Genomic DNA, 25,957 nt, shown 5'->3' with positions numbered 1-25,957 from the left:
CAGACAAAGCATACCGTTGATAGAGTATGTAGGGGAAAAGGGAAGGAGCGGGTGCAGAATGCAGTGAATCAGCTGTACGAGATGCTGAGCCATCAACAGGATCAAACTACAGGTTCATAAACCGTACACTGGTGTATTTTGTTTCATTTTATGCTTCCTGCAGCTACTGTGTGTCAGCAGCACCACATGCTGGACAGTGCAAGTTGCTGCATCATGCCAGCTGTAGTAATTGGCTTCAGTAACCCGAGTCTTCCTCTACAGCTCTGTCTCTTTTCTGTTTAAGTACAATTGCTCACATTCTGAACTCTTGACTCTGAAACTGATAAAGATAATCAAACAAAGAAGAAACAGAAACAAAACAAAGGCCGTTTCTCATACACAAGGGATTGGTTTGCTACTCTGAACTCTCATTTCTGTAGATTCTTCGAAGGAGCTAACACAGTCCACAACCAATGGTACAAACTCATCGCTTGGCCCCAGAGCCCTTCCAGACCCTTTAAATTCTGCCGATCTAGATTCGTTTAAGCAGCATGAAACGAGCTCAGTAACTCACAGAATTGAGCTGTTCCTCGGCCTGTTAAGTCATTGCTGCATGTTGTTGTAGATGAAAGATATGCAAACTAATCCCAGTTTTGTAATCAGGCCACCCATGAAGGAGACTCCTTGAATGCAAAATATGCACAGTGGTTAGCACTTCGCTCCCTCACAACGCCAGGGACCCAGTTTCGATTTCCGGCTTGGGTCACTGTGTGTGGAGTTTGCACCTCCTCCCCATGTCTGCATGGGTTTCCTCCTGGTGCTCCGGTTTTCTCTCATACTCCAAAGATGTGCTGGTTAGATGGATTGGCCGTGCTAAATTGCTGCTTAGGATCAGGGGGACTGGCTAAGGTAAATGCACAATGTTTTGGGGATAGGGCCTGCGTGGGAATGCGGTCTATACAGACCCAATGGTCCGAATGGCCTCCTTCTGCACTGTAGAATTCTACTATCCATTTTAAATAAAAGTTTTAATGTGGATAACTTGAAAAGTACAGGGCACCACTTGGCATTGTTGCTGACTCGATGAGGAGTGAATCCCCATGGTCTATAAAGGAGCCAAATTTTTGATGATTGGTTCCCACCTTCGGTTGCCTTGCAGTATGCCTGCTGAAGGTCTCTACTTATGCAAGATCAAGTGAGCGGCAGGCTCAGATTTGAAGGCCCCACACAGTCCGACAACCTATTACACTTAACATCAAGCCACACAAAGATGGCATCTTCTTAGGGACAATGATTGCTGTCATAAAGCTGCACCCCACCAAGAACTCTAGGTCTGCAGTAAGGGGTCGTATGAGCATAAAACACAAAGTATTGGCAAAGGATGAGTAGTGTGTCTCTCTTTCGCAGGAGACTAAGGAAATGTGGCGTCAGCCACAATTCTCACGAACTTCTATAGATGCACCATAGAAAGCATTCTTTCTGGATGTATCACAGCTTGGTATGGCTCCTGTTCTGTCCAAGAACGCAAGAAACTACAAAGAGTCGTGAATGAAGCCAAGTCCATCACTCAAACCTGCCTCCTATTCATTGACACTGCCTTGGAAAAGCAACCAGCATAATGAAGAACCCCACGCAATCCGGACATTCTCTTCCACCTTCTTCCGTCGGGAAAAAGATACAAAAGTCTGAGGTCATGTCCAAACCGACTCAAAAATAGCTTCTTCCCTGCTGCCATTAGACTTTCAAATGGACCTACCTCGCATTAAATTGATCTTTCTTTACACCCTGTCTAGGACTGTAAAACTACATTCACTGTCCTTTCCTATGAATGGTATGATTTGTCTGTATAGTGTGCAAGAAATAATACTTTCCATTGTATACTAATACATGTGACAAATATTAAATCAAATCAAATCCCAGTCCCTTCCCCAATTTGTTGATTTTACAGTCCTACATCAAAACACAAAATCCGCATCCTAAAACACCAGATCCCAAAATCCCAATTGCCAGGTTTTCATGGAAATCTTGAAGGAGTTGGACTAAGCTACACAAAATGCATCTGGAGTCCTGACATAATCCACTTATGATGTGTAGATGCCGGCGTTGGACTGGGATAAGCACAGTAAGATGTCTCACAACACCTGGTTAAAGTCTAACAGGTTTATTTGGTAGCACAAGCCACAAGGTTTCAGAGCGCTGCTCCTTCATCAGGTGAGTGGGAGTTCTCACACTGAACTCCCACTTCTCATAGAACTGCCACCCACCTGATGAAGGAGCAGCGCCCTGAAAGCTTGAGGTTTGTGCTACCAAATAAACCTGTTGGACTTTAACCTGGTGTTGTGAGACTTCTTACGGTAATCCCCTTATGGCAGGTTGTAAGGAAAGTGTTGCGGTTTCTATGTGCAACCACTATGGAATTTCAAGGCTGATAACCACACTGGCAACAGACAAGGATATATTTTGGTATGACAAATAAGTGATGCACTAAAAGTTTACACAGGCCTTGTGAGAATGCATTTTTTATTTTTTAAAAAAGTGGTTGCTAGTCAGATTGGATTGAAATGTGCCAAAATCACCTGACCTTCTCAACCTCCCCATGGTGAGTCGGAGGATAAAACACCTCAGAATTATTTCCAGAACAGATGTTCTAACTTACAGGGTAAGAGAGTGTTAAAGGACAATAACTCAATTAAATAGTTTGGCTGAGACAAAGCACAGAAGTCAAGCATTCACTGGGGGAAAAAAAAACACAATATTGAATTACCCTTCAGACTTGCTGACGGACACACGATGTTAAGAGATGTTGACTGCATTACATTTGAATTTGCTTTTAAATTCATCATTCAATGACAGGTCCAACAAATGACGAAGGGCACCTCTATATAGACAGCAGTACAGGTTCTGCTGTAACTGCACAATTAATATAATGTGCTCATTGTTCCCCTACCTGCTGGCAGATCATTGCAGAAATACACCAGATGCCACGTGCTACAGAAGCACATTGCAACCATTGCACTGGTTGGTTTGTACAGACCTATTCTACCGGCTCTTCTGTACAATGTATGCAAACTGCGTAATCAGCATTTCTGCTACAATGCTCACCCATTTCTGTAGATGCCCCTTAAAAAGCATCCTTTCCAGTTACATCCCAGCTTGGTATAATCTCCTGCTCTGACCAAAGCCACAAGAAACTGCAAGGAGTTGTGAATTTAGCGCAATCCATCACACAAACCAGTCTCCTATCCATTGACTCTGTCTGCACTTCTCGCTGCCTCGGAAAAGCAGCCAGCATAATTAAAGACCCCACGCATCCCATTCATACTCTCTTCTAGCTTCTTCCATTGGAAAAAAAATACAGAAGTCTGCGATCATAGTAACTTCATTGCAATGTGAACGTAAGCGTACTTGTGACTAATAAATAAACTTTAACTGACGCAAGGACAGCTTCTTCTCTGCTGCATCAGACTTTTGAATGATTGCCACATATTTAGCCAATCTTTCTCTTCACCCTATCATTAACAGCAACACTATATTCTGCACCCTATCCTTTCCTTCTCCCGTGTGATCTACAACACCACAAGACACAGGAGCAGAATTAGGCCACTCGGCTCATCAAGTCTGCTCTCCATTCAATCATTTTTCTCATTCCCATTCTCCTGCCTTTTCCCCATAACCCCTGATCCTCTTATTAATCAAAAACCTATCTATCCCTGTCAATAACTTGGAGTCAATAACCTCCACAGCCTTCTGCAGCAAAGAGTTCCACAGGTTCACCACTCTCCGACTGAAGAAATTCCTCTTCACCTCTGTTTTAAAGGATCGTCCCTTTAGCCTGAGGTTGTGCCCTCTGGTTCTAGTTTTTCCTACTAGTGAAAACATCCTCTCCACATCCACTGTATCCAGGCCCTGCAGTATCCTGTAAGTTTCAATGAGATCCCCCTTCATCTTTCTAAACTACAACAAGCACAGACCCAGAGTTTTCAACTGTTCCTCAAACGACAAGCTCTTCATTCCAGGGATCATTCTGGTGAACCTCCTCTGGATTCTTTCCAAGGCCAGCACATCCTTCCTTAGACACAGGGTCCAAAACTGCTGTAACAATACTCTATGAACAGTATGTTTTGTCTGCAACAGCTCGCAAGAAACAGTACTTTTCACTGTAGCCCAAAACATGACAATAATAAGTCAATTCAATCGATTCAATTAAAGGGACACAGTAACTTACCTTGTATGACGTGAGAATTGTCCTTCAGAAAGAAGTTGTACAGATATTTGGGAATAAATGCAGACATGCAAGCATAGGCCAAGGCTGCAACAGGAAGGGAAAGTTGAACAAGTTGGTGATATTTAAGATTCCAGCACCCCACATTTTACCCCCCACAACTCTGAATGAAATTTCATGACATTATTTATTCACTTTTTTCTTCCCATTTCTCTTGTTCTCCCTGGGCCGTGTACCATCTTAAAGGAAGACAGTGCATGGACATTCTGCTTTGAGATCCATCAAAACAGTTCAGCATCTAGCCTTTTGCAGACCTCTATGACAGGCCTTTGGTGAGCTCTCCTCTCAGTTGTCCCTCCCCCCACCCCCATCGACATAGAGATAGCCAGGCTACTATTTCACTCCACCTCGCACAAGACAAAGTTGAAATTGGTAAAGTGGGGTCTGAACCCACGTTCAGCAGTCAAAGCGGCAGAGTTGTTCAATCAACTGAATTTTTCTGTTTCTTTATATCACAGCTTTAATTGGAGAAACCTATCTGATTTCTGAAGAATTTTGCTGTGCTGTTTGAAGCCCACTGATCTCCGGAAAGAGCTATCCACTCCCCTGCCCTTTCTTCATCCACTTTAGGCCTTCATTTTGCAAATGATTTATCCCACTTCTCTACTAAAATTATTACAGATTCTGCTCACAAGTCGGCTTCTGATAAATGCATTCCATGCTCTAACAACCCTTTGTGTAAAAAGCAATTCTCCTAACCTCTCCCTTTATACTCGCAGTGTTTAAATGGATCTATCCAAATTACTGACTCACTGATCAGTGGAAATACAGTTTTCCCTGATTTCAAACCCTTGTCAATCTCCTTTAAACCTTCCATGTTGTGTTGAGATGAATCCCTGTTTCTCTGAACCACCCACACGGCTAAGGCTTCTCATCCTAGGGTATTTATCACAAACTAATTGCACACTTACCTTCATGGTTGAAATTCAGGTACAAGAATGGTGCACACAACGAGTCCAAACCTAGGGCAGAGATATATTTAAAAGATGAACCAAGACCCAAGACAGAGTATTTCAAATCTTTTTAATCAGCTACATATACTACTGGAATGCAGGGGAAACAATCTAAAGTTGTGGAACAGTGGTCATAACATCCCTCAACTTTCTCAGATCTAGTGGAAACACCCACTAACTTCTTGAGTCTCTCTTCACAGCTGCAACTCTTGAGTAAGTTTCTGGGGAATCCTATTGGCCTGGGATGGCACAATGGTTAGCACTGCTGCCTCACAGCACCAGGGACCTGGGTTTAATTCTGGCCTCGGGTCACTGCCTGTATGGAGTTTGCACATTCTTCCCTATGTCTGCATGGGTTTCCTTCGGGTGCTCCAGTTTCCTCCCACAGTCCAAAGACGTGCCGGTTAGATGGATTGGCCATGAGAAATTGTCCCCTAGTGTTGGGGGGGCTAGCTAGGGTACATGCATGGGGTTATGGGGATAGGGCTTGGGTGGGACTGTGGTCAGTGCAAACTCAATGGGCTGAATGGCTTCCTTCTGCACTGTAGGGATTCTATGATACCCACTCCCCTTCTTTACTGACACGCTGCCCCTCAGTGACATTTGCCAAAGACACGGGAGTGACACCTTCCCTCTGATACCCATCTCCAAACTGCCCTCAATTCCCAAGGCAGGATTTGGTGTTTGGGTTCAGACCCTGATGTCAGGATCAAATGCAGGTTCCGACTCTTCAATTAACGGCCAGACAGCACACACATCAAAATGCAGAAACAAAGATATTGTCTGTCTTTATGAGATACCAATCACATAGGATCATCGAATCCCTACAGTGCAGAAGAGGCCATTCAGCCCATCAAATATGCACCAATTCACTGACAAGAGTATCTTACCCAGACCCTTTCCTGCACCCTATCCCCGTAACCCCACACATTTCCCCTGGCTAATCTATCTAACCCACACATCTTTGGGCACTGAGGGGTAATTTAGCATGGCCAATCCACCTAACCTACACATCTTTGGACTGTGGGAGGAAACTGGGGCGCCCGGAGAAAATCCACGCAGTTACAGGGACAACGCGCAAACTCCACGCAGACAGTGACCCAAGACGGGAACTGAACCCAGCTCCCTGGAGCTGAGGCAGCAGTGCTAACCACTGTGCCATCGTGCTGCCCAATTTGTGTTGTCATTTTTAATAGGATACATAATGGCCATTAAATCATGTAAGATTGCAAGTGAGAATTCAGAAGGAATCTGGTCATTTAAGATACAATTCCCAACTGACCAATTAAAGCCAGAATTCTGGTATTTCATTAACTCGCCAGCAAGAAGCAATTATTTCTACATCTGGCTGAAAAGGCCCCATACGGAACTGCCTCAAATTTCACTAACTTACTGCAGGTATAATGACTAATGGCTTTAAGGTTACAAGAGTGTGGTAAATTCTACTTCCCAAATCACCCTTCTATTCCTCATTATTCAATTCAACAGAGCTCCAGTAGCTAACAGAATAAAGCTCAGATTTTTTTACTCAATTGATAGATTTCCCCTACTCCCTCCCTTATGGGAGCAACATTACTCCAAATGCTAAGATGATCATAATTATTAATTAAACTTGCTCAAAAGGATAACAATGATTGATCATCGGGAACTCTTTTTGCCCAATTAGTTTGAGAATTTCCATTATTTGGAGGACAAAGGAATAATCAATCCATTGACGGAGCAACAGATAAATAATTGCCAAATCCTCATTTTGGTAAGGAGAGAATTATTTTTCTAAGTAGGGCTCCCATATAGTGACATATCATAGATCATCCCAGAACGTTCCTTTACTTTCTCCCTGTTCAGAAAAGAGTTCTGATTCCTAATTTGCTTACTATGTACCCAGATGAAAATATTTAAAACTGGGCGGCACGGTGGCACAGTAGTTAGCACTGCTGCCTCACAGCGACAGGGACCCAAGTTCGATTCTTGGCTTGGGTCGCTGTCTGTGTGGCATTTGCATGTTCTCTCTGTGTCCGCGTGGGTTTCCTCTGGGTGCTCCGGTTTCCTTCCATAGTCTGAAAGACGTGCTGGTTAGATGCATTGACCCGAATCGGCGCCAGAGTGTGGCGATTAGAGGAATTTCACAGTAACTGCATTGCAGTGTTAATGTAAGCCTATTTATGACTAACATATAAACTTTTAGAGAAGCAAGCTGGCTCCGACAGAAGTAAATGGGGTTAACTTCGTCTTTGTGTAGATAAATCCCATCCATTGACTCTATCAACATTTCCCGCTGCCTCGGCAAAGCAGCCAGCATAATCAAGGATCCCACACACCCCAGACATACTCTCTTCCACCTTCTTCTGTTGGGAAAAGATAGAAAAGTCTGAGATCACGGACCAACCGACTCAAAAATAGCTTCTTTCCTGCTGCCATCAGACTTTTGAATGGATTTACCTTGCATTAAGTTGATCTTTCTCTACACCCTAACTATGACTGTAACACTACATTCTGCATTCTCTTCTTTCCTTCTGACTAAACGGTATGCTTTGTCTGTATAGCGCACAAGAAACGATACTTTTCACTGCATACTAACACACGTGACAATAATAAATCAAATCAAAAATACAAATAAGCAACACAATGAAGTGGACTTAATGTGCCCTTGGTAACAGTTACCATGCTCCTCAACTGCATCAATTAAACCCACCTTGCCAGTACACCAGATCTTGATGGGAGACGACCCAAGCCTTTAATACACGCCTGAACTTTCTATGACCCTCTGGTGATGACAGCAGCTCATCATACTGATGGCAGCGTGGGATATCCACCTCAATCTGAAAGGCAATAGGTCACAGAAATAGAAGCTGATTAAACAGAAGAACCAAGCCTGCAAAAACAATTCCAGGAAAGGAAGTACAAGGGAGGGCTGTTCTTTTTAAATTCATTTCAGTGTCGCGGACTGGGCCAACATTTATGGCCTGTCCCCAGCTACCCTCCATTTCAGAGGGCATTTGAGACTGAACCACATTGCTGCGGATCTAGATACACATGTTGGCCAGACCAGATTAAGGACAGCAGACTTCCTCCTCTAAAAGTCATTAGTGAACCAGATGAGTTTTTACAACATGGTCATCATTAAACTTTTAATTCCAAATTTTTATTGTATTCAAATTTCACCATCTGCTGTGACGGGATTTGAACACGGTTCCCCAGATCTCACTGTGTCTCTGGATTACTAGTCCAGTGAAAATACCACTGTGCCACTCCCCTAAATGAGTGCAGAAAAAAAACCAGAACCAAACTAACTTAATGAAAACTTGCAACTCCTCAGATAGACTAGATTTACCTTAATTGCTGTACATATTATGACAACTTGTTACAATATGAATTAATGGCACAGGTGGAAATAAAAAGCTAGGAACTGAAGCAGGGTCAAAGAGAGATACAGAAAGCAAATGGCACTTCACGAACAAACGTAATAGTTCATTGCAGGGAAGTGAAGAATATAAAACCCCTCCTCTCAAGCTAAATAATTTCTATCCTGTTACTGTTCCATACTGACAACTTCCAGACAGCTTATGGTTTACAGTGCACACTGGTCTATATCTTCATAAGTTGTGCTATTTATATTGGGATCAAAAGCAAACCGGTGTTAAATGATTTTTGAAAAGTAACCACAGACAGAAGCAGTAGAACTGCTGAGCCACCTACCTTTGTGATGTGGTGTTTGGAATATTTATACTATAAACTGTGAATAAATTCTCAGAGATAAACTGGTTCTAGTAATTAAAATGTAATATGATGGCACCTTCATGATTATTTAATTGAAACTAAATTAAATAAAAGGTCTTAGCTATGCACTGCCTCATGCCAACTCATGCCCACCACCCTCTCCCAATAGACCCTCACGCTGACTGATGGCATATCTCAGTATACACTCTGTACAGAGCCAATGGACCCTATAGTAACAATGGCAGGTATGAAAAAGGTTATAAAGAACAGGCATTCATAACTTCCTTAAAAATTGCTGCATTTCTGTAACTTCAATTTCACTAAATACATACAGTGAATTAATACAGCATTGCACAGACCGTCCCAGAGCTGATTAAACAGCGCTGTGTAAGGTTTTCTTTACCTGTCGATCAGTGGGTATTGGTGTATCCTTGTCAATAGCATCATATTTTGCTTGTATGTCACCCTGAAAATGTGAATGTAGATAATTATTGAAAGTCAAATGATGCAAGAATTCAAATCTATATATTACATTCACAAAAACTAATACTCCCCAGGAAAGGTAACCTTTCAGACTGTCTTTGATTTCCTCAAAGAAAAGGTGGTCCCTTACTTGCATTTTCTTTCAGGCCATACACACACACAGGATTACATAGGGTAAACATCGCAGAAACAAGTGAACCAGTTCGTATCAGCATTTACGCTCTACTTGAATCATCTTTCATCACCTTAATCTACCATTGTAACCCTCCATTCCCTTCACTCTCATACATGTCTCTAAGCTTCCCTTTAAATGCATCAATGCTATTTGCTTCAACTACTCCATGGTAACGAGTTCCACATTCTTACTACTCTTTGGCAGAGTCAATTACTAGGGCTCATTGGTTGAAGGTGCGAGGGGCAAGGTTTTAGAGGAGATGTATGAGGCAACTTTTATTTTTACACAGAGGGTGAGGGTTGCCTGGAACTCATTGCCAGGGAAGGTAGGGGAAGCAGGTATGATACTGACGTTTACAGGGTGTCTGGACAATTACATGAACAGGATGGGAATGGAGGGAAATGGTGCCCAGGATAGGAGGTTTTAGTTCATGGGCAGCGTGGCCGATGCAGGCTTGGGGGTGGGGGTGCCAAAGGGCCTGTCCGTGCTGTAATTTTCTTTATTCTTTTTGGTGAAGACGTCACTTTTGAATTCCCAGCTGGATTTCTTGTGACTATCTTATACTGATATCCTCGAGTTACATCTTCACGAGAGGAAACATTCTCCCTGTATTCAACTGTCAAAACCTTTCATAATTTTGAAGACCTCCGATTAGACTAACCCTTTCCTGATACGCATAATCGTGCATTTCTGATATCAATCTTGTGAATCTTCTCTGCACCCTCTCCAATGCCAGGGCATTCTTTTTATAATTGACATGTTTCTTTGGCAGCGGTGTGTGGCAAAGGAAAATGGAGAGTTCTGGAGAAAGTTAGGATATTTACTGGAATACATGGAATCATTTATTACACAGAGGATGGTACATTTGTGGAATGAGCTGCCAGAGGAAGTGGTTGAAGCAGGGACATTGACAACATTTGAAAGGCATTTGTACAGATACACAGATAGGAAAAGTTTAAAGGGATATGGGCCAAATGCAGGCAATTGGGGTTAGCTTAGATGGACTTTTTGGTCAGCATGGACCAGTTTAGGCCAAAGATTATAGGACTAAAATATTTTATAGAATCATAATAGTTTTTTTTGCAACTCCTACTCTTCACTAAAACAGAAATGAAAAGATTAGCATGGTAAGTTTACCTCAGCAATTAAGGGTTCCACTGCCTCTGTTCTTCTAATTGGGTTCATGGATATTGGGTTCATTAATATTGGATAAAAATCATCAGGAAGAAACACGGGTGCACACGTGAGTAAGAACATGAGAAAGCAATGGGCTCAGAATGCTGAGATGGCAATACAAATACTGAAGCCACTGCATTCAAACTGTGAAATAGTAATGGGACACAGCGTTTCCTCCTGTACATTATGTCTAATTAAGTGACGTCTGTGGAACTTCGTTTTGCTTTATAATTCATCAGTTGAAGTTTAATTTCCTTGGCCAAAAGACTAAGAATCTCAAAACTAATTACTGTATTTGGATTAAAATAAATTATAGGTTTTGTTAAAATGTTTGTTTATCTGCAGGTTTTGCGGATCAGAAAGTCAAACTGCAGAATTTGCTTGATATTTCAGTTGATAGACTCACAAAGAAGAATGAAATAGAAACACAAAGTGTTGGAAAAACTCAGTAGGTCTGGCATGATCTGTGGCGAGAGAAATAACGTTAACGCTTCCAGTCCAATATGACTCTGTTTCCAGAGCTTATTTGATTCTGTCTGCTTTTATTTCAGAATTTGAGCATCTGCAGTATTTTACATTCAATGCGCTGAGTGTGCGAGAGAACAGGGTCAATGAAAATGCTTCTGTAAATTGGAGAGAAGGCGAAAAGAAGTGTGACGATACTGTGCCTTTAAGAAATGTATTTTAATCATGTTCTCTTTTCAAGCAGGCCTAGTACTTTCTATTTTGATGCTGTGCTGTGTGTGCCAGTATCTTTTATTGTTGCTGAAGCAGGATAATTGAAGCAATGTTTATTTGTAATTTGGGCTAATGCAGTGTTCTGGAATTGTTGGGGGAACCTGATCAACAAGTCAGGTGGGGCCGTGGGACAGTTTTTTCTGAACAGGAAAAATCCAAAGGTTTTGGTTTCAGTTTGGGAAGAAGCTGTTGGGACTGCAGACTGAAAGCAACGTTCTTAGTCCCTCTCTGCTGTCGGCGAGATGCAGCTAGAAGCTAGGGCCAAGCAGTATCTTGGTGTGTCTCAAGGTGTGCTGGAAGCTCCAGGACTGAGAAGATCTCAGCGTTTGCAATTCAACATCCAAAGAAGTAATCCGCAGCAGCCGCTGGAAAGCTGCAAGGTCCAGCATCACATGAGTATACTCATTTTCTGTGGCAAACCTAGAACAGGGTGTATGTTTGTGTGGACTGCTTGATTTGGAACAGTAAACTTGGCTGTTAAAGTTTATACAATATCATGTTTGTTTTGTTTTGTAATTGGTAAAGTTTATGTTAATTTTCTTACTATATGTTAACTGTGTTCTTAAATAAACTTTGTTTGATAAAAGCTCCCTAGTGGGTCATAGAATTATAGAATGCTACAGTGCAGGAGGAGGCCATTTGGCCCACTGAGTCTGCACCAATCACATCTCCTCCCAGGCCCTATTCCCGTAACCCCATGCATTTACCTTAGCTACTCCCCCTGACAGTAAAGGGCAATTTATCATGGCCAATCTACCTAACCCGCACATCTTTGTACTGTGGGAGGAAACCAGTGCACCCGGAGGAAACTCACGCAGAGATGGGGAGAACGTGCAGACTGCACACAGACAGTGACCCAACTGAATTGAACCTGGGTCTCTGGGGTTGTGAGGCTAACCACCGTGGTTGTGCTAACCACCGTGCTGCCTTGAATCATACCTGGAGTGAAACATTTTGTGTTCATCTGTGCCCTATTCAAAGGGCAAAACTTATGGGTAGGGTGCCCTTTGTAAAACACCTTGGAGTCTCTGACCTGGATCATAACAGAGGGAAGATTTGCTGTTATTTTTGCTGGAATTTTCCACTAACGGAAAGGTAGCTGCAATGGAAGTTAGGAAAAGTCTCGGTGTAACTTCATGTCATCACTTTATATCCAGGCACTATTTTTGAGTCGTGAGCTTTTAGTTGATCAGCTGTTGTTAGTTTCCCAGTTTGGAGTGTTTAGAATTCCAAGCCACAGGATACATTTCTTTATAAGGGACAGAATAATGCACAGCATCAAACATGACATATTATTCTGCTACTCATGTTGGTGTGTGTCACTTAACACCACAAAGTTTTCTTGATAAGGTGACAATGGACAAGCTAACTAAGAAGCTGCAGGCATTATGGCTCTAATAGTTTCTATTTCTGGAGAGCTTGCACAACCCAGATGACTTCCTTTGGTTCAAATATTTGTATTCAGCTGCGATGGCCAGAGTGTGAGATGGTGTAAAGCTTCTAACAATATTAGAGACAGATAGATGCACTGAGTACTAGCGATAGAAAAGTTAATTAGACTTGACACAAGAACATTGGAACACAAGAAATAGGAGGAGGAGGCCATTCTACTCTTGAATAAGATTGTGGTCGAATTACTGCATCAACTCCACCTTCCTGCTCAATACCCCTATCTGTTGATTCCATGGTACCCCAAAAAACTGTTGTTCTGTCTTGAATATACTTACAACTTATTTACTGATGCATATTTCATAATTATTAGATATCAATTTTAAAATATATTCATTTATTTTTATATACTTTTATACAAAAGTAAAAATAATAATAAAAGCAAAGACTAGTCCAAATGTGTGCTGGGCATATGACACTGGGCTTTGTCTGAGTGCAGTTATACCCACTGTTGTTATTTCAGACAAAATAAATTCAACAACAATTACAATAGTTAAAAGACTTGCTTCTTTATAGTACCTTCCATGGTCAGATATCTCAAAGCTCTTTGCTGCTATTTAAAAGTGTAATCACTGTTGTAATGCAAGAAACCTGGCAGCCAATTTGTGTACAGCAAGCTCCCATAAGCTCCCACTGGCCAAGACAACCAAGCTAACTCCCCTGCTCTTCCTGGAAATCATGCCAGGAAAGGCAGACAGCGCCTCACTTTATCCTCTCATCCAAAAGACAGCATCTCTGACAGTGCAGCACCTGCTCAACATTGTACTGGAGTGTCAGCCTCAAATTCTGTGCTGAGGTAAGAGTGCTACCAATGCAAATCATGGGCTGACTCACGAGCAAACGAACAGCAACAATTAGTGGCTTTGACTCAAGAGGAGATTGAAGAATGATTACATTTAGTTATTAGTGTCACAAGTAGGCTTACATTAACACTGTAATGAAGTTACTGTGAAAATCCCCTTGTCACTACACTCCAGCACCTGTTCAGGTACACTGAGGGGCAATTTAGCATCGCTGACTCACCTAACCAGCACATCTTACGTTCTGTGGGAGGAAACTGGAGCACCCGGAGGAAATGCACGCAGACATGGGGAAAACATGCTGACTCCTCACAGACAGTGACCCATGCCAGGAATCAAACCCAAGTCCCTGGCACTGTGAGATGAGCGGCACAGTGGCGTAGCGGTTAGCACAGCTGCCTCACAGTGCCAGGGGCCTGTGTTCGGTTTCCGGCTTGGGTCACTATCCGTGGGGAGTTTGCACGTTCTCCCATAGTCTGCATAGTGAGTTTCCTTTCATAGTCCAAAGATGTCCAGGTTAGGTGGACTGGCCATGCTAAATTGTCCATTAGTGTCAGGGGGGATTAACAGGGTAAATAGGTGGGGTTACAGGGATAGGATCTGGGTGAAATCATTGTCAGTGCAGACGATGGGCCAAATGCCTCCTTCTGCACTATAGGGATTCTATGGACAGCAGTGCTAACCACTGTGCCACAGTCTATCTATTGACAATCTCACACATACATGCGCTTCCTGCCAACTATTTTCCATTAAAATTTCCCGATTCCCAACTTTTAAGTATGAACTTTACCAAATTAGAGTACTGCATTAAAATTATGCACACTGCTGTTATTTTTAAGTAGAGACTGTTACCTCTGCCACTGGAACAATTCCCCCAGCTTCTCACCCTCTTTCACAGGAAATTTACACTTGATTCTAGACTCCCCGTATACAAGAGGAGATTGATGAACAAACAATGGAATGGACATGTCCGAACAATCCAGTGTCTAAAAAAGTCACTTAATTTTAGTCCAACTGCCCTTATCTATCTTTTTTATTTTGTTAATCCAAAGCCGTGTAGGTTAGGTGGATTAAATTTGGTAAATGTGTGGGATAATGGGGATAGGGCAGGGAGATGAGTCCTGGGTAAGATACTCTTTTGAAGAGTCAGTGTAGGCTCGATGGACCAAATGGCCTCCTTCTGCACTGTAGGGATTCTATGGAATTGATGAAATGGTGTCAAATAGGATTTGTTTGAACAGCAAAAAAGATTAATGAGCCTTCAGCCCTTCACAGGGCCAACTGCATTGCAATGAGATACCTTTCTTTCTTTTTATCATGTGCCAATGCATTTTCTTGGATCAAGGACAGCAGCTGATTCAGGGATTACAACGTGACAGCTGTAACACACAGCTTCATGTGCCAATACGCTATGTCCTCCAAATGCTGAAGAATCCACTGAGGAACTCCACTGGTTCCCAATTCATTAGGAAGCAGAAGAATGAAACTTTTTTTTTTAAAAGTTATTTTGCTCTTACCTCCACTCCCAGCAGTGAAGCCCAGGTCAAACCTCTCACCAGTGGAGGAATGTCCACCCTTGCTTCTTTCCAAATTTGATTCTTTTTGTACGGATATGCCTGAAGGAAAGGAAATAAGATAGATGAGGAACTCAACAGCTGTCTCAGCGTCCTGATCTCAAACTTTGCTCCATTTTTCTCACACCTTTTACAATCACTGTCTTCTTCCTATCCATTTGCTTAAATAGATTTTAAGTTGTGAAGTTCAGCAGGAGGCAATCGGTGTTAGAACCCCAATATGTGGACGGCATGGTGGCATAGTGGTTAGCACTGCTGCCTCACAGCACTAGGGACCGGGATTTGATTCCCAGCTTGGGTCAGTGTCTGTGTGGAGCCTGCAGGTTCCCCCTCACATCTGCCTGGGTTTCCTCTGGGTGCTCCGGTTTCCTCCCATAGTCCAAAGATGCATGGGCTGGGTTGATTGGCTATGTTAAATCATCCCAGGATGTGTAGGTTAAAGGGATTAGCAGAGTAAACGTGTGGGGTTGTAGGGAAAGGACTTGGGGTGGGATTGTTGTCAGTGCAGACACTTAAGGGGTGAATAGCCTCCTTCTGTACTGTAGGGATTCTATGATTTCACAGCACCCAGAAGTAGGTTTGCCGTTCACATTCATGGTCTCACACTTGCTAAATTCACAATCACCAGCACGTTATCATGAGAAATGAATCAGACAGCAAAAAGTTGCTCCACAGTGGTTAAGATAGGGTGGAGGTGGGTTGGGTACGAGGCTTGGGCTGGCAACGGGTGGACATAGATCATCTCTGCGGATTTGTTTCAAAGAAACGTTGGCAAAAAGCAAAAAAAGAGTCTTGCAATTAGATGGCACCATATTCAAACCACCTCACAAAAATAAATGTTATTGAACTGTCATCACTGTGTCAGGTTTTGTGATGTTTGTGGAGAAATGAAAAATAAAACTTGGATTTATATCATCTTTTTCATGTTCACAGGACATCACAGTGTGTCAAAATCCTAGATGTGTAACAGTCATTGTTATGTGGTGAAATAGGTGGCTAATGTACACCAGAACAGCAGTAAGATCAATTTCCCCATAGAACATAGAACACTACAGCACAAACAGGCCCTTCGGCCCACGAGTTGCACCGATCACATCAACACCTACCAATCTATAGACCTATCTATAACCCCCAATCCCATAAAACCCCATATACTCATCCAGAAGTCTTTTAAAAGACCCCAGCGAGTTCGCCTCCACCACCACTGACGACAGCCGATTCCATTCACTCACCACCCTCTGAGTGAAAAACTTACCCCTAACATCACTTCTGTACTTTCCTCCCCGCACCTTAAATCTGTGTCCTCCCGTAGCGACCATTTCAACCCGGGGAAATAGCCTCTGAGAATCCACCCTATCTATTCCTCTCAACATTTTATAAACTTCTATCAGGTCGCCTCTCAACCTTCGTCTCTCCAGGGAAAAGAGACCCAGCTCCCTCAACCTAACTTCATAAGGCATGCCTCCCAGTCCAGGCAACATCCTTGTAAATCTCCTCTGTACCCTTTCAATAGCTTCTACGTCTTTCCTATAGTGAGGCGACCAGAACTGCGCACAGTACTCCAAATGAGGCCTGACAAGGGTCTTATAAAGTTGCAGCATTACCTCCCGACTCCTAAATTCAATCCCTCGATTAACGAAGGCCAGTACACCATACGCCTTCTTGACCACCTCCTCCACCTGCGAGGCCGATTTAAGAGTCCTGTGGACCCGGACCCCAAGATCCTTCTGCTCTTCAACACTACTAAGACTCCTGCCCTTGATAGTGTACTCGTTCATCCCGTTGGTTCTGCCAAAATGGACGACCACACATTTATCCGCGTTGAAGTCCATCTGCCACTTCTCCGCCCAGTCCTGCATCCTATTTATGTCCTGCTGCAACTTTTGACATCCTTCCAGACCATCCACAACACCACCGACCTTCGTGGCATGCCCCATCTCAATCTCTCAGCAAGACGAGAGAGAGGACAACAGACCACAAGCGGTTGTAACACCTCACCCATCCTGAGCTCCAGGAAGCACATGGCTCAAGATGCAGAGCAGGAGGAAAAGCACAAAATAGGATGACGTAGATTCATATTGCAATTATACAGAAGATCCGAGTATTCACATTTTCTGTAGTAAATATCAACTTGTACAATATATCTGTGCTTAACTGGCAGGACAATACTTTATCTCCCCTTTTATCACAGATTACACAACAATATGAAAACATCAGATTTAAATTGGTTAAAGGCTTCAATTTCAGTCCAGGACTTGCTAACCAGACTTCAATCTTACCTTTAACAGCCTGTCGAAGAGTACAATTCGGTGTAGCTGGTATTCAGTGTCTCTCTCTCGTATAATAAGGGGCAGTGTGGCTGCTGCAGTGAGCTCATGATTGCTGTTGGAAGGTGATATAGTTGACTGCCTAGAAAATAAATGAATAGATATTATACATTTGAAGAGCAATTGACTTTCAACAGGTCGTGAGGAAACTCGTATGGAGCATAAACACTGGCAAAAATCATTGAGTAGAATAGCCTGTTTCTATGATGCTGCATACATGTAATCCAACAAGGATAAAGCTGAAATGTCTTCGAAACTGGCTACAGTTTGCGTTGATTTGGATCTAAGCTATCTGAGATGCATCACATAGAACCCATGTGGGTCCCCTAATTTTAGGAAGCAAGCCCTGGAAGCAGCTATTTTCACCTGTGTTTCCACATTGGGCCTTTGGGCTTGCATGAGCTACTCCTCTCATTCTCTGCTGAATAAAAGCCAAATCAGAACTTCAAGATGTATTACAGTCAACAGATTGAGCCATCAGCAAACTTAATAATGAACATGTCAAATGTGGCTATGACCCATCACTATCCATGTTGTGCTCCTCTGCCAATCAATAGGATAAAAGGCTTTGAGATTGTTGTCACAGGACAGTGATTTTGAATAGAATTTAAGAGAACTTCCCTTTCTTATTCTGGCCCACAATGGCTCACTATCAGCAGCCAACGCATGGAACAGTCAGCCTGTGATCGGTTGAACAACTTCACACATGTTTTAACTGGCTGTCAGTCATGCATGTGCTGGAAAGTCTGGGTCATCAGTTTAATTTGACACCCATGGTCCTCGTATTTCTTTTGTCAATATCTCACGGTTGGGTTCAATAGGAGGAAACTCCGTTCGGCTTCAAACAAATAGGAAGGAGCGTTTCGTAACTCATTTGTTTTTGGGCACCATTGCCATCTGGAGGCCCCGGCACACAGTGTGCGCATGTGTTTCATTGTAAATCTGTCGCTGAAGATGGGGGCAATTGAGGTTGCTGTTCATGATGAGCCAGGGCTTGTGCACCTCGATCATCTCTTTGGAGGATATCAAGAGCAGCAGTGGGGAAGCTGGAGGCTGCAGAGCAACAGCAAGAGAGAATGATGGTCTGGGAGTCTGAAAGGGATTGGCGTTGGCATTTGGGAGGGAGAGTACCAGAGAAGTGGGAAGTGAAAGGAGGCATGATGATAGAAGAGAGTGGTCTAGAAGGGTAGAAAAATAAGGAAGTGGATATAGAGTGGGCAGTACAGTGTCATAGTGGTCAGCACTGCTGCCTCACAGCACCAGGGACCCAGGTTCAATTTCGGCCTCAGGTCACTATCTGTGTGGAGTTTGCATGTTCTCCCCGTGTCTGCATGGGTTTCCTCCAGGTGCTCCGGTTTCCTCCCACAGTCCAAAGATGTGCAGGTTAGGTTGATTTGCCATGCTAAATTGACCATAGTGAAGGGGATTAGCAGGGTAAATGTGTGGGGTTATGGAATAGGGCCTAGGTGGGATTGTGGTCAGCACAGACTTGATGGGCCAAATGGCCTCCTTCTGTACTCTAGGGATCTTATGAATTCTACAAACATGACTTTGAACTACCCTCTAAAATGGCCGAGTATGCACTTCATTATAGGTGGCTCCCAACCTCCTGCTCAACAGCAATGGGGAACCAGCAAGTGCTCATCCTGCCAGGAAAATAAAAATAAATTATGAATTTTAAAAACAATCAGAGTGAGTTAAAACAACCCAAAGGACACTCGAGCAGAAAGAACATGGATCAGGGAGTGGGAAATTCAGCTCCTTGAGTCTGATCCACCATCAAGTTTGATATTGGTTCATCTGTACCAAAAATTAGTTTATCCACCCTTTCTCTACATCTATTGAACGAGCATTGTGGGAGAAAGTTCCCAATTTCCCACAAACATTGAGCTTTAGACCAAGGTTTCTGATTCCACCTACCTCCCCATCTCATTGACTAAACTACACCTCTACAACTGCACCCTCTCTTTTCCTCCTCTATGAACAGTATGCTTTGTCTGTATAGCACACAAGAAACAATTCTTTTCACTGTTTACTGATGCATGCGACAATAATAAATCCAATCAATCAATCCGGGTAATAATTAATTGTAGATAGCATCATTGAGGTTTACAGCATGGAAACAGGCCCTTCAGCCCAACTCGCCCATGCCACCCTTTTTTTAAACCACTACGGTACTCCCAATTGGGCACGTTTGGCCCATATCCCTCTATACCCATCTTAGCTATGTAACTGTCTAAACACTTTTTAAAAGACAAAATTGTACCCGCTTCTACCACCACCTCTGGCAGCTTGTTCCAGATACTCACCACCCTCTTGTGAAACAAATTCCCCTCTGGACCCTTTTGTATCTCCCCCCTCTCACCTTAAACATATGTCCTCTAGTTTTACACTCCCCTACATTTGAGAAAAGAAGTTGGCTATCTAACTTTGAATAAAGGTCATCTGGGCTTAAAACGTCAGCTCTTTTCTCTCCTTACAGGTGCTACAAGACCTGCTGAGATTTTCCAGCATTTTCTCTTTTGGTTTCTGATTTCAGCATCCACAGTAATTTGCTTTTATTTTATTGACTATGACTGATCTATGCCCCTCATTATTTTATAGATCTCTATAAGATCACCCCGAAGGCTCCTATGCTCCAGGGAAAAAAGTCCCAGTCTATCCAGCCTTTCTTTATAACTCAAACCAACAAGTCCCAGTAGCATCCTTGTAAATCTTTTCTATACACTTTCTAGTTTAATAATATCCTTTCTAAAATCAGATAATATATTTACTCACTCATCTTCCAGCAAGGGATAAAATGCTTCTCCAGCGACATCTTTCAATCTCTACAAAACAAGCAGATGGAAATACCAGATTAACACTTCTTGCTATCCTGATATGCAAACCATCGGATGGTGAACCAGGAAGTCCAGCCTCCAGAGTTGCACTGTTAAGCCAGGAGAGGTTCATTAGCCAAATGTTTTGAGCAGACACACTGGTTACTGAGCGTGTGAGGAAAACCAGGTATGGAAATATTGTGTGCATTATAAGAAGCATTCAGTTTATCAATCTAACTGTGTTTTCAGTTGAGCTTCTGATATTTTGCAGAAAATCTTTAAAAGGTGGGGTGGGGGGGTGGGAAGGGGTCACTGGACACCCGACGTTTACCAACTGGTGTCTGACATATTGAAGTATTCAAAATGAAGGTGGATAAATATTTCATCAATTGGGGATAAGAGGGCCATGCAGAAATGGCACAGAAAAGGAGTTGAGGCCAGCGTGATCGCATTGAATGGTGGGGCAAGCTTGAAGGGCCTGGTGGCCTATTCCTGCTTCTATTTCTTGTGACGTGAATGCAAAAGGAAAAGTTCTACCACATCAAATTTATCAATCATTACCATCTAGTTTATTTCAGTGCAAGTCCTTTTATCGTCTCCTGAAACAGCCCAAAAAGGACACTCACTGCCATTAAATCACTACCTCCACACAGTCAATTTCCATTTGATTGAGAGTCTGGATTCAGTTCAGTAACACAACCACCATAATAGCGTTCCCTATGTTACATTTCATTGGCCAGTTATATTCAGTCCCATTGGCAAACAGCAGGGACCAATTACCTGTCCACGTTCAGACAAAGGAGGCATGAGGTGATGTGATCTGTGGGGCTAAGTGGTTTGTGTTAAATGTCCAAATGAGCTGGGAAAACACCCAATAATTCCCATGTCTGTTTGTGCGTTTAGAAATGCCAGAAACATAAAAAGGAGGGGATTTTTATTTCAAACTATAAGACACGCTGATCACCATCGGACACTGGGATGTAACCACACTGCCCAAGATATTGCTCTCATATAGTCACCCAGAACTTTTGAAAAAGTTTGAAACAGTAAAACCACATTAACACCTCTGCAAACAAGAGAACATTCCTACTGCCAGCTATTATCTTATCTGGAAAAGAAACAGAACGCAATCTATAACATTGATCAAGAGAATAAATTGATCACAACTTAACACCAGCAGGCATATGAAAGGTCCCAGCAAAAGAAAGGTAACAGTCAACTTGCTAATAAGCAGAATTCATTCTTAGGTCTGACCTATGCACTGACACTGGCACACCCTGAACATCTATGTGTAACACATAGAAAACCAGCGCTAATGAAGATCTTCACTCCATGCAATAATTACAGTTCAAATTTCAGTCAACAATTTTAGTAGGATTCAATTTTTTTTTAAAAACTCACAAACACATTGAAAGAAACATTTCAACACTTACATTCCTGAGTTGGCACAATGATAGCGTCAGTGTGGTATCATCCAGGAGGAAACTTCGATCCCGTACTTGCCCAAAGCTTTCTCCATCTTCCAAGATAAAGCTTAAAATGTGACCAGATTCACAGTTACAACCTGTTATTTCGTAAACAGGAATAAAAGCAGAAACTGACAGAAGTACTCAGCATTTGTGGAGACAGAAACAGCTTCAAGTCCTGATGAAATATTAACTCTGTTTCTCTCCCCACAGATACCAGGTTGGTGCAAACGGAATGGGCCAAATGGCCTCCTTCTGCACTGGAGGGGGTTCTACGAGCATTATTATGGTCTTGTAATTCAGATGGCGGCAGATGATTACTCACCTAATTTAGTAAATTCGAGGATTCTTTATACAATAAATGTTAATATAAATTTTAGTGGTAGCTGTTGTTTACACAATTCCATTCATGTACACAGCCCTCAAAAGTTAAAAACAACTTAATTCGTCCTGCAGCCTGAAGGATTGCTCACTCCTAAGCTAATCTTGTTTAGCTCTCCATAGATGACCTGCTAAATGTTTTCTTCATTTTGTATTATTCCTAAGTGATTGGTCAAAATCCCTCTTCAAAAAAAAAGCAAAAAAAATCAAACTTTGTTTACAATAATCTTTCACCTCAAGAAACTGGGGAAAGGGGCAAGACAAAGGGGAATCTTCCTGACACAATCGCACTGCTCAAAAGATGTAGCTCACAGCGATTGTCAGATCAATTTCTGACGTAGTATAAAGCATGCTCAACTGACAGACAAGAAGTAGATGAGATTTGGTGGTTTAGGAGCAATCTTTCAACTTACTTTGACAATGTACAAATTGGCGGTTTGGAACGAATGATTCCTTTGAGTGTAAGTTCCTTCTCCAAGTCCCCTCCAGCCAAGCACCACAGGTAATAGACTTCATCGACAGATCTTTCAGAAAGATAGTCTTCATCTTCATTTGAAAAACATGTTAAAGCGTGTAAATAAAACCATACGTTGGGGAATTCTGTGGACTGCAAGCCTGATCAATTTTGAGAGCTTACAACCATCATGTACAATTCCCTCATTTGCCACTACTTGAATCCCCAAAACAACTACTTCAAGATATAGGCCGGAATTTTACCAGCGTGCCCACCCCGATTCTGGGGGCGGGTGAGGCTCGGAAAACGGGCATTGGCCTCAGGCGGGATAGTATGAACCTTGGCTGGAAGTGCCGGTAAAATTCCGCCATAGTTCAGCATTCTAGAGCAACAGCTATAAAGATTTGTACAACAATTGACTATGATGTTGAGATTCTGAAGGGAACTTTGGGCAGTTGAGATGTTTCTGTTCTTCAGTGTAGCTGTTCCTGGGTTAAAAAGGGGTGAAAATACGAGGCCAAGGTGCATAAATTTGGTTTGTATTCCTTTTTTATAAGAGTTCTTTTATGATCAGGAATGCACTGCTTGAATGGGCAATGGAAGCAAGATTCAATAGTAACTTTTAAAGGGGAACTGGATAAAGACATTATAAGGAAAAATTTGACAGGCTATGAGGAGAATAGTGGGGAGTGGGAAACACAATGTCTGGACCTCCTGTGCTGTAGATTATTCATCACTGCTTTTTAGTACACAGCCTAATACTTCTGGCTTACCTAGCTCACCATTTCACTAACTTACAACTTAAAATAGCTCTCAAGATCAACATTTTTTTAAAAAACTTTATTTTGTATTAAATGTCTCTTTTTTCCTCAGAACTGGCGACAATGGGTCACAATTTAAAACTTTAACCCTACCTCCATCTCTCCACAGCACAACATGGGCAGCACAGTGGTACTGTGGCAGTGATTAGCACTGCTGCCTCACAGCCCCAGGGACCCAGGTTCAATTACCATCTTGGGTCAAGTCTGCGTGGATTTCGTCCGGGTGCTCCGGTTCCCTCCCACAGTCTGAATGATGTGCTGCTTAGGTGCGTCGGTCATGCTAAATTCACCCTCAGTGTACCCAACCAGGTGCTGGAATGTGGTGACTAAGGGATTTTCACATTAACTTCATTGCAGTGTAAGCCTATTTGTGACTAATAAATAAATAAACTTTATTTTCTGTTTTTACTTCAAATATCTGTGTATAAGGATAACAAACTTGACACTTGCACCAAACAAGCTTATTATTTTCAATGAGGGAGATAAGTTAAATTAAAAAGGCTGCCCTTAATGCTTCTCTTCCCTCATTGAGCATAAAGCCAGGACATTTTTGTTTGATGGAGAAAGGGGCAGCATAATGCTGTAGACACTCAATTAAAAATGCTCGGCTCCTTGGCTTGAGAACCACATCCCATCTACCTTGGCCATGGAAATGGTAATCATGACTAGAAAACTTGGCACAAGTCTGGAGATGCTCAGGAAGCATCGGTCCTGTTTCCATCACCAAGTTGCGCGACAGAATGCTCCTCAACAACTGTAGAAAAGTAACCGCTTGTCCTGCATTCAGTACAGTAGACAGATACGCAGACCAGCGTATCTTGTTGAGAGTGACCTCTTCAGTGCTCCAGCCTCGTTTCCACAACAACATGACAATGTGAGCAGACTGTCAGCCTGCCGCAACGTAATTGGACCGGCACAAGAATCAATATTTACATCAAAAAAATTCATAAAACATTCACCTCAAGATGTGGAGCTCTGACTCAGGAAGAATCAGTGCCTCAAAATTTCGTTCGGCAGGAAGCATCACTTAATTAATCAGAGTTACTGAAGTATGCATTGACATTATAGTTAGTGTTTTGCTCTCCTGTATAACACTTCAAGGTTGTTCCCACATACTCCCTGTAAGCAGTAGGGCCCGGAAAGGCAGGTGATATAGGTATATTGGATGTTGTACACAACATCCAATATGACAAACACAGAACTCTGATAGATTAAAGAATTCCAAAAGTTTCATTACCCTTACAGAATGTTCTCAGGTCCTCAGGGATGACGAGATCGGCACAGCGGAGAGAGGATGAAAAGAGACCATCGGGCTTGCGGAACGGTTTATACAAAGCAGAAACTTCACTGAATAAATTGTCTTGCAGCAATTCAGCTGGACTGGGCCTACCATGCAAACAGATTCCAAAACACACCAACATTACACACAGGAACGCAGTAACCTTTCAGCGAATGATAACATCGGCAAAGCAGTGAATTATAACTTCAACAAAGAACACTTTTCTCACCTGATTATTTCACTGTTTGAATGCAAGTATATTTTGTGGAATATTCCAGTGTAGATGGATAGAAGAATGCTGTGATAAATTTTACACAGCAGACAAACTTTTAAAAACAACTTTGGCTGTCCCTACTTCGAGCAATGTGTGATTTCAATGACGGGAAGTTCTCTTCCCACTGTTTAACGTTGCAGGGAATCAATAATCTCAGAAGAATGCCAATTGAAGAGAAGGACCCATTTAAAAATAAAATGAAATTTTGAAAGGAGCATTATTCTACATTCCATTTGTAACTGCTTGCAGAAAGTCGAGAAGAAGGGTGTGATATGCAATTCAGCCCAGGCCCTTGGATGCATTTTTGTATTCAGATTTATAAACATTGCCAGAGGACATTTCTGCACGATACAAGTCAGGTACTTTCAAATTAGCTGAGACTCATAGAATCCCACAGTGCAAAAGAGGCCATTCAGCCCATCATGTTTGCACTGATTCTCTGACAAGCATCTCTTCCCAGCCCTATCCCTGTAACCCCACACATTTCCCATGGCTAATCCATCTAACCTACACATCTTGGGACACAAATGGGTGAATTTAGCATGGCTAATCCACCTAATGGGGCAGCATGGTAGCACAATGGTTAGCACTGCTGCTTCACAGCACCAGGGACCCAGGTTCAATTCCCATTTGAGTCAGTCTGTGTGGAATTTGCATGTTCTCCCTGTGTCTGCATGGGTTTCCTCCAGGTGCTCTGGTTTCCTTCCACAGTCTGAAAGACGTGCTGTTTAGCTGCATTGACCCGAAAAGGCACCGGACTATGGTGACTGGGGGAATTTCACAGCAACTTCATTGCAATGTTAATGTAAG

The 25,957-nt window shown here is 42.5% G+C and overlaps 1 protein-coding gene across 2 annotated transcripts in view; it reads right to left on the bottom strand.

Annotated features, from left to right (window-relative positions):
* The window catches only part of tbck (TBC1 domain containing kinase), a 192,132-nt gene that overhangs the window by 127,843 nt on the left and 38,332 nt on the right, over positions 1-25,957 (bottom strand). Inside the window, exons 10-19 of one of the 2 annotated variants that reach the window (XM_080195333.1) lie at positions 24,832-24,980; positions 22,733-22,865; positions 21,906-22,005; positions 20,432-20,481; positions 17,606-17,735; positions 15,270-15,368; positions 9,335-9,397; positions 7,907-8,033; positions 5,173-5,223; positions 4,205-4,288 (exon numbers count right to left, since the gene is read on the bottom strand). In XM_080195333.1, coding sequence (XP_080051459.1) covers positions 4,205-4,288; positions 5,173-5,223; positions 7,907-8,033; positions 9,335-9,397; positions 15,270-15,368; positions 17,606-17,735; positions 20,432-20,481; positions 21,906-22,005; positions 22,733-22,865; positions 24,832-24,980 — 986 coding nt within the window. The remainder of the gene's footprint in view (positions 1-4,204; positions 4,289-5,172; positions 5,224-7,906; positions 8,034-9,334; positions 9,398-15,269; positions 15,369-17,605; positions 17,736-20,431; positions 20,482-21,905; positions 22,006-22,732; positions 22,866-24,831; positions 24,981-25,957) is intronic. The other variant, XM_080195341.1, reaches the window with a different exon arrangement.

This window comes from Carcharhinus amblyrhynchos, chromosome 1, assembly GCF_965287045.1.
Source record: "Carcharhinus amblyrhynchos chromosome 1, sCarAmb.v2.hapA, whole genome shotgun sequence".
NCBI lineage: Eukaryota > Metazoa > Chordata > Chondrichthyes > Carcharhiniformes > Carcharhinidae > Carcharhinus > Carcharhinus amblyrhynchos.
Note: the sequence above shows the minus strand (reverse complement) of the source record. Positions and strands in the feature narration are given on the sequence as shown.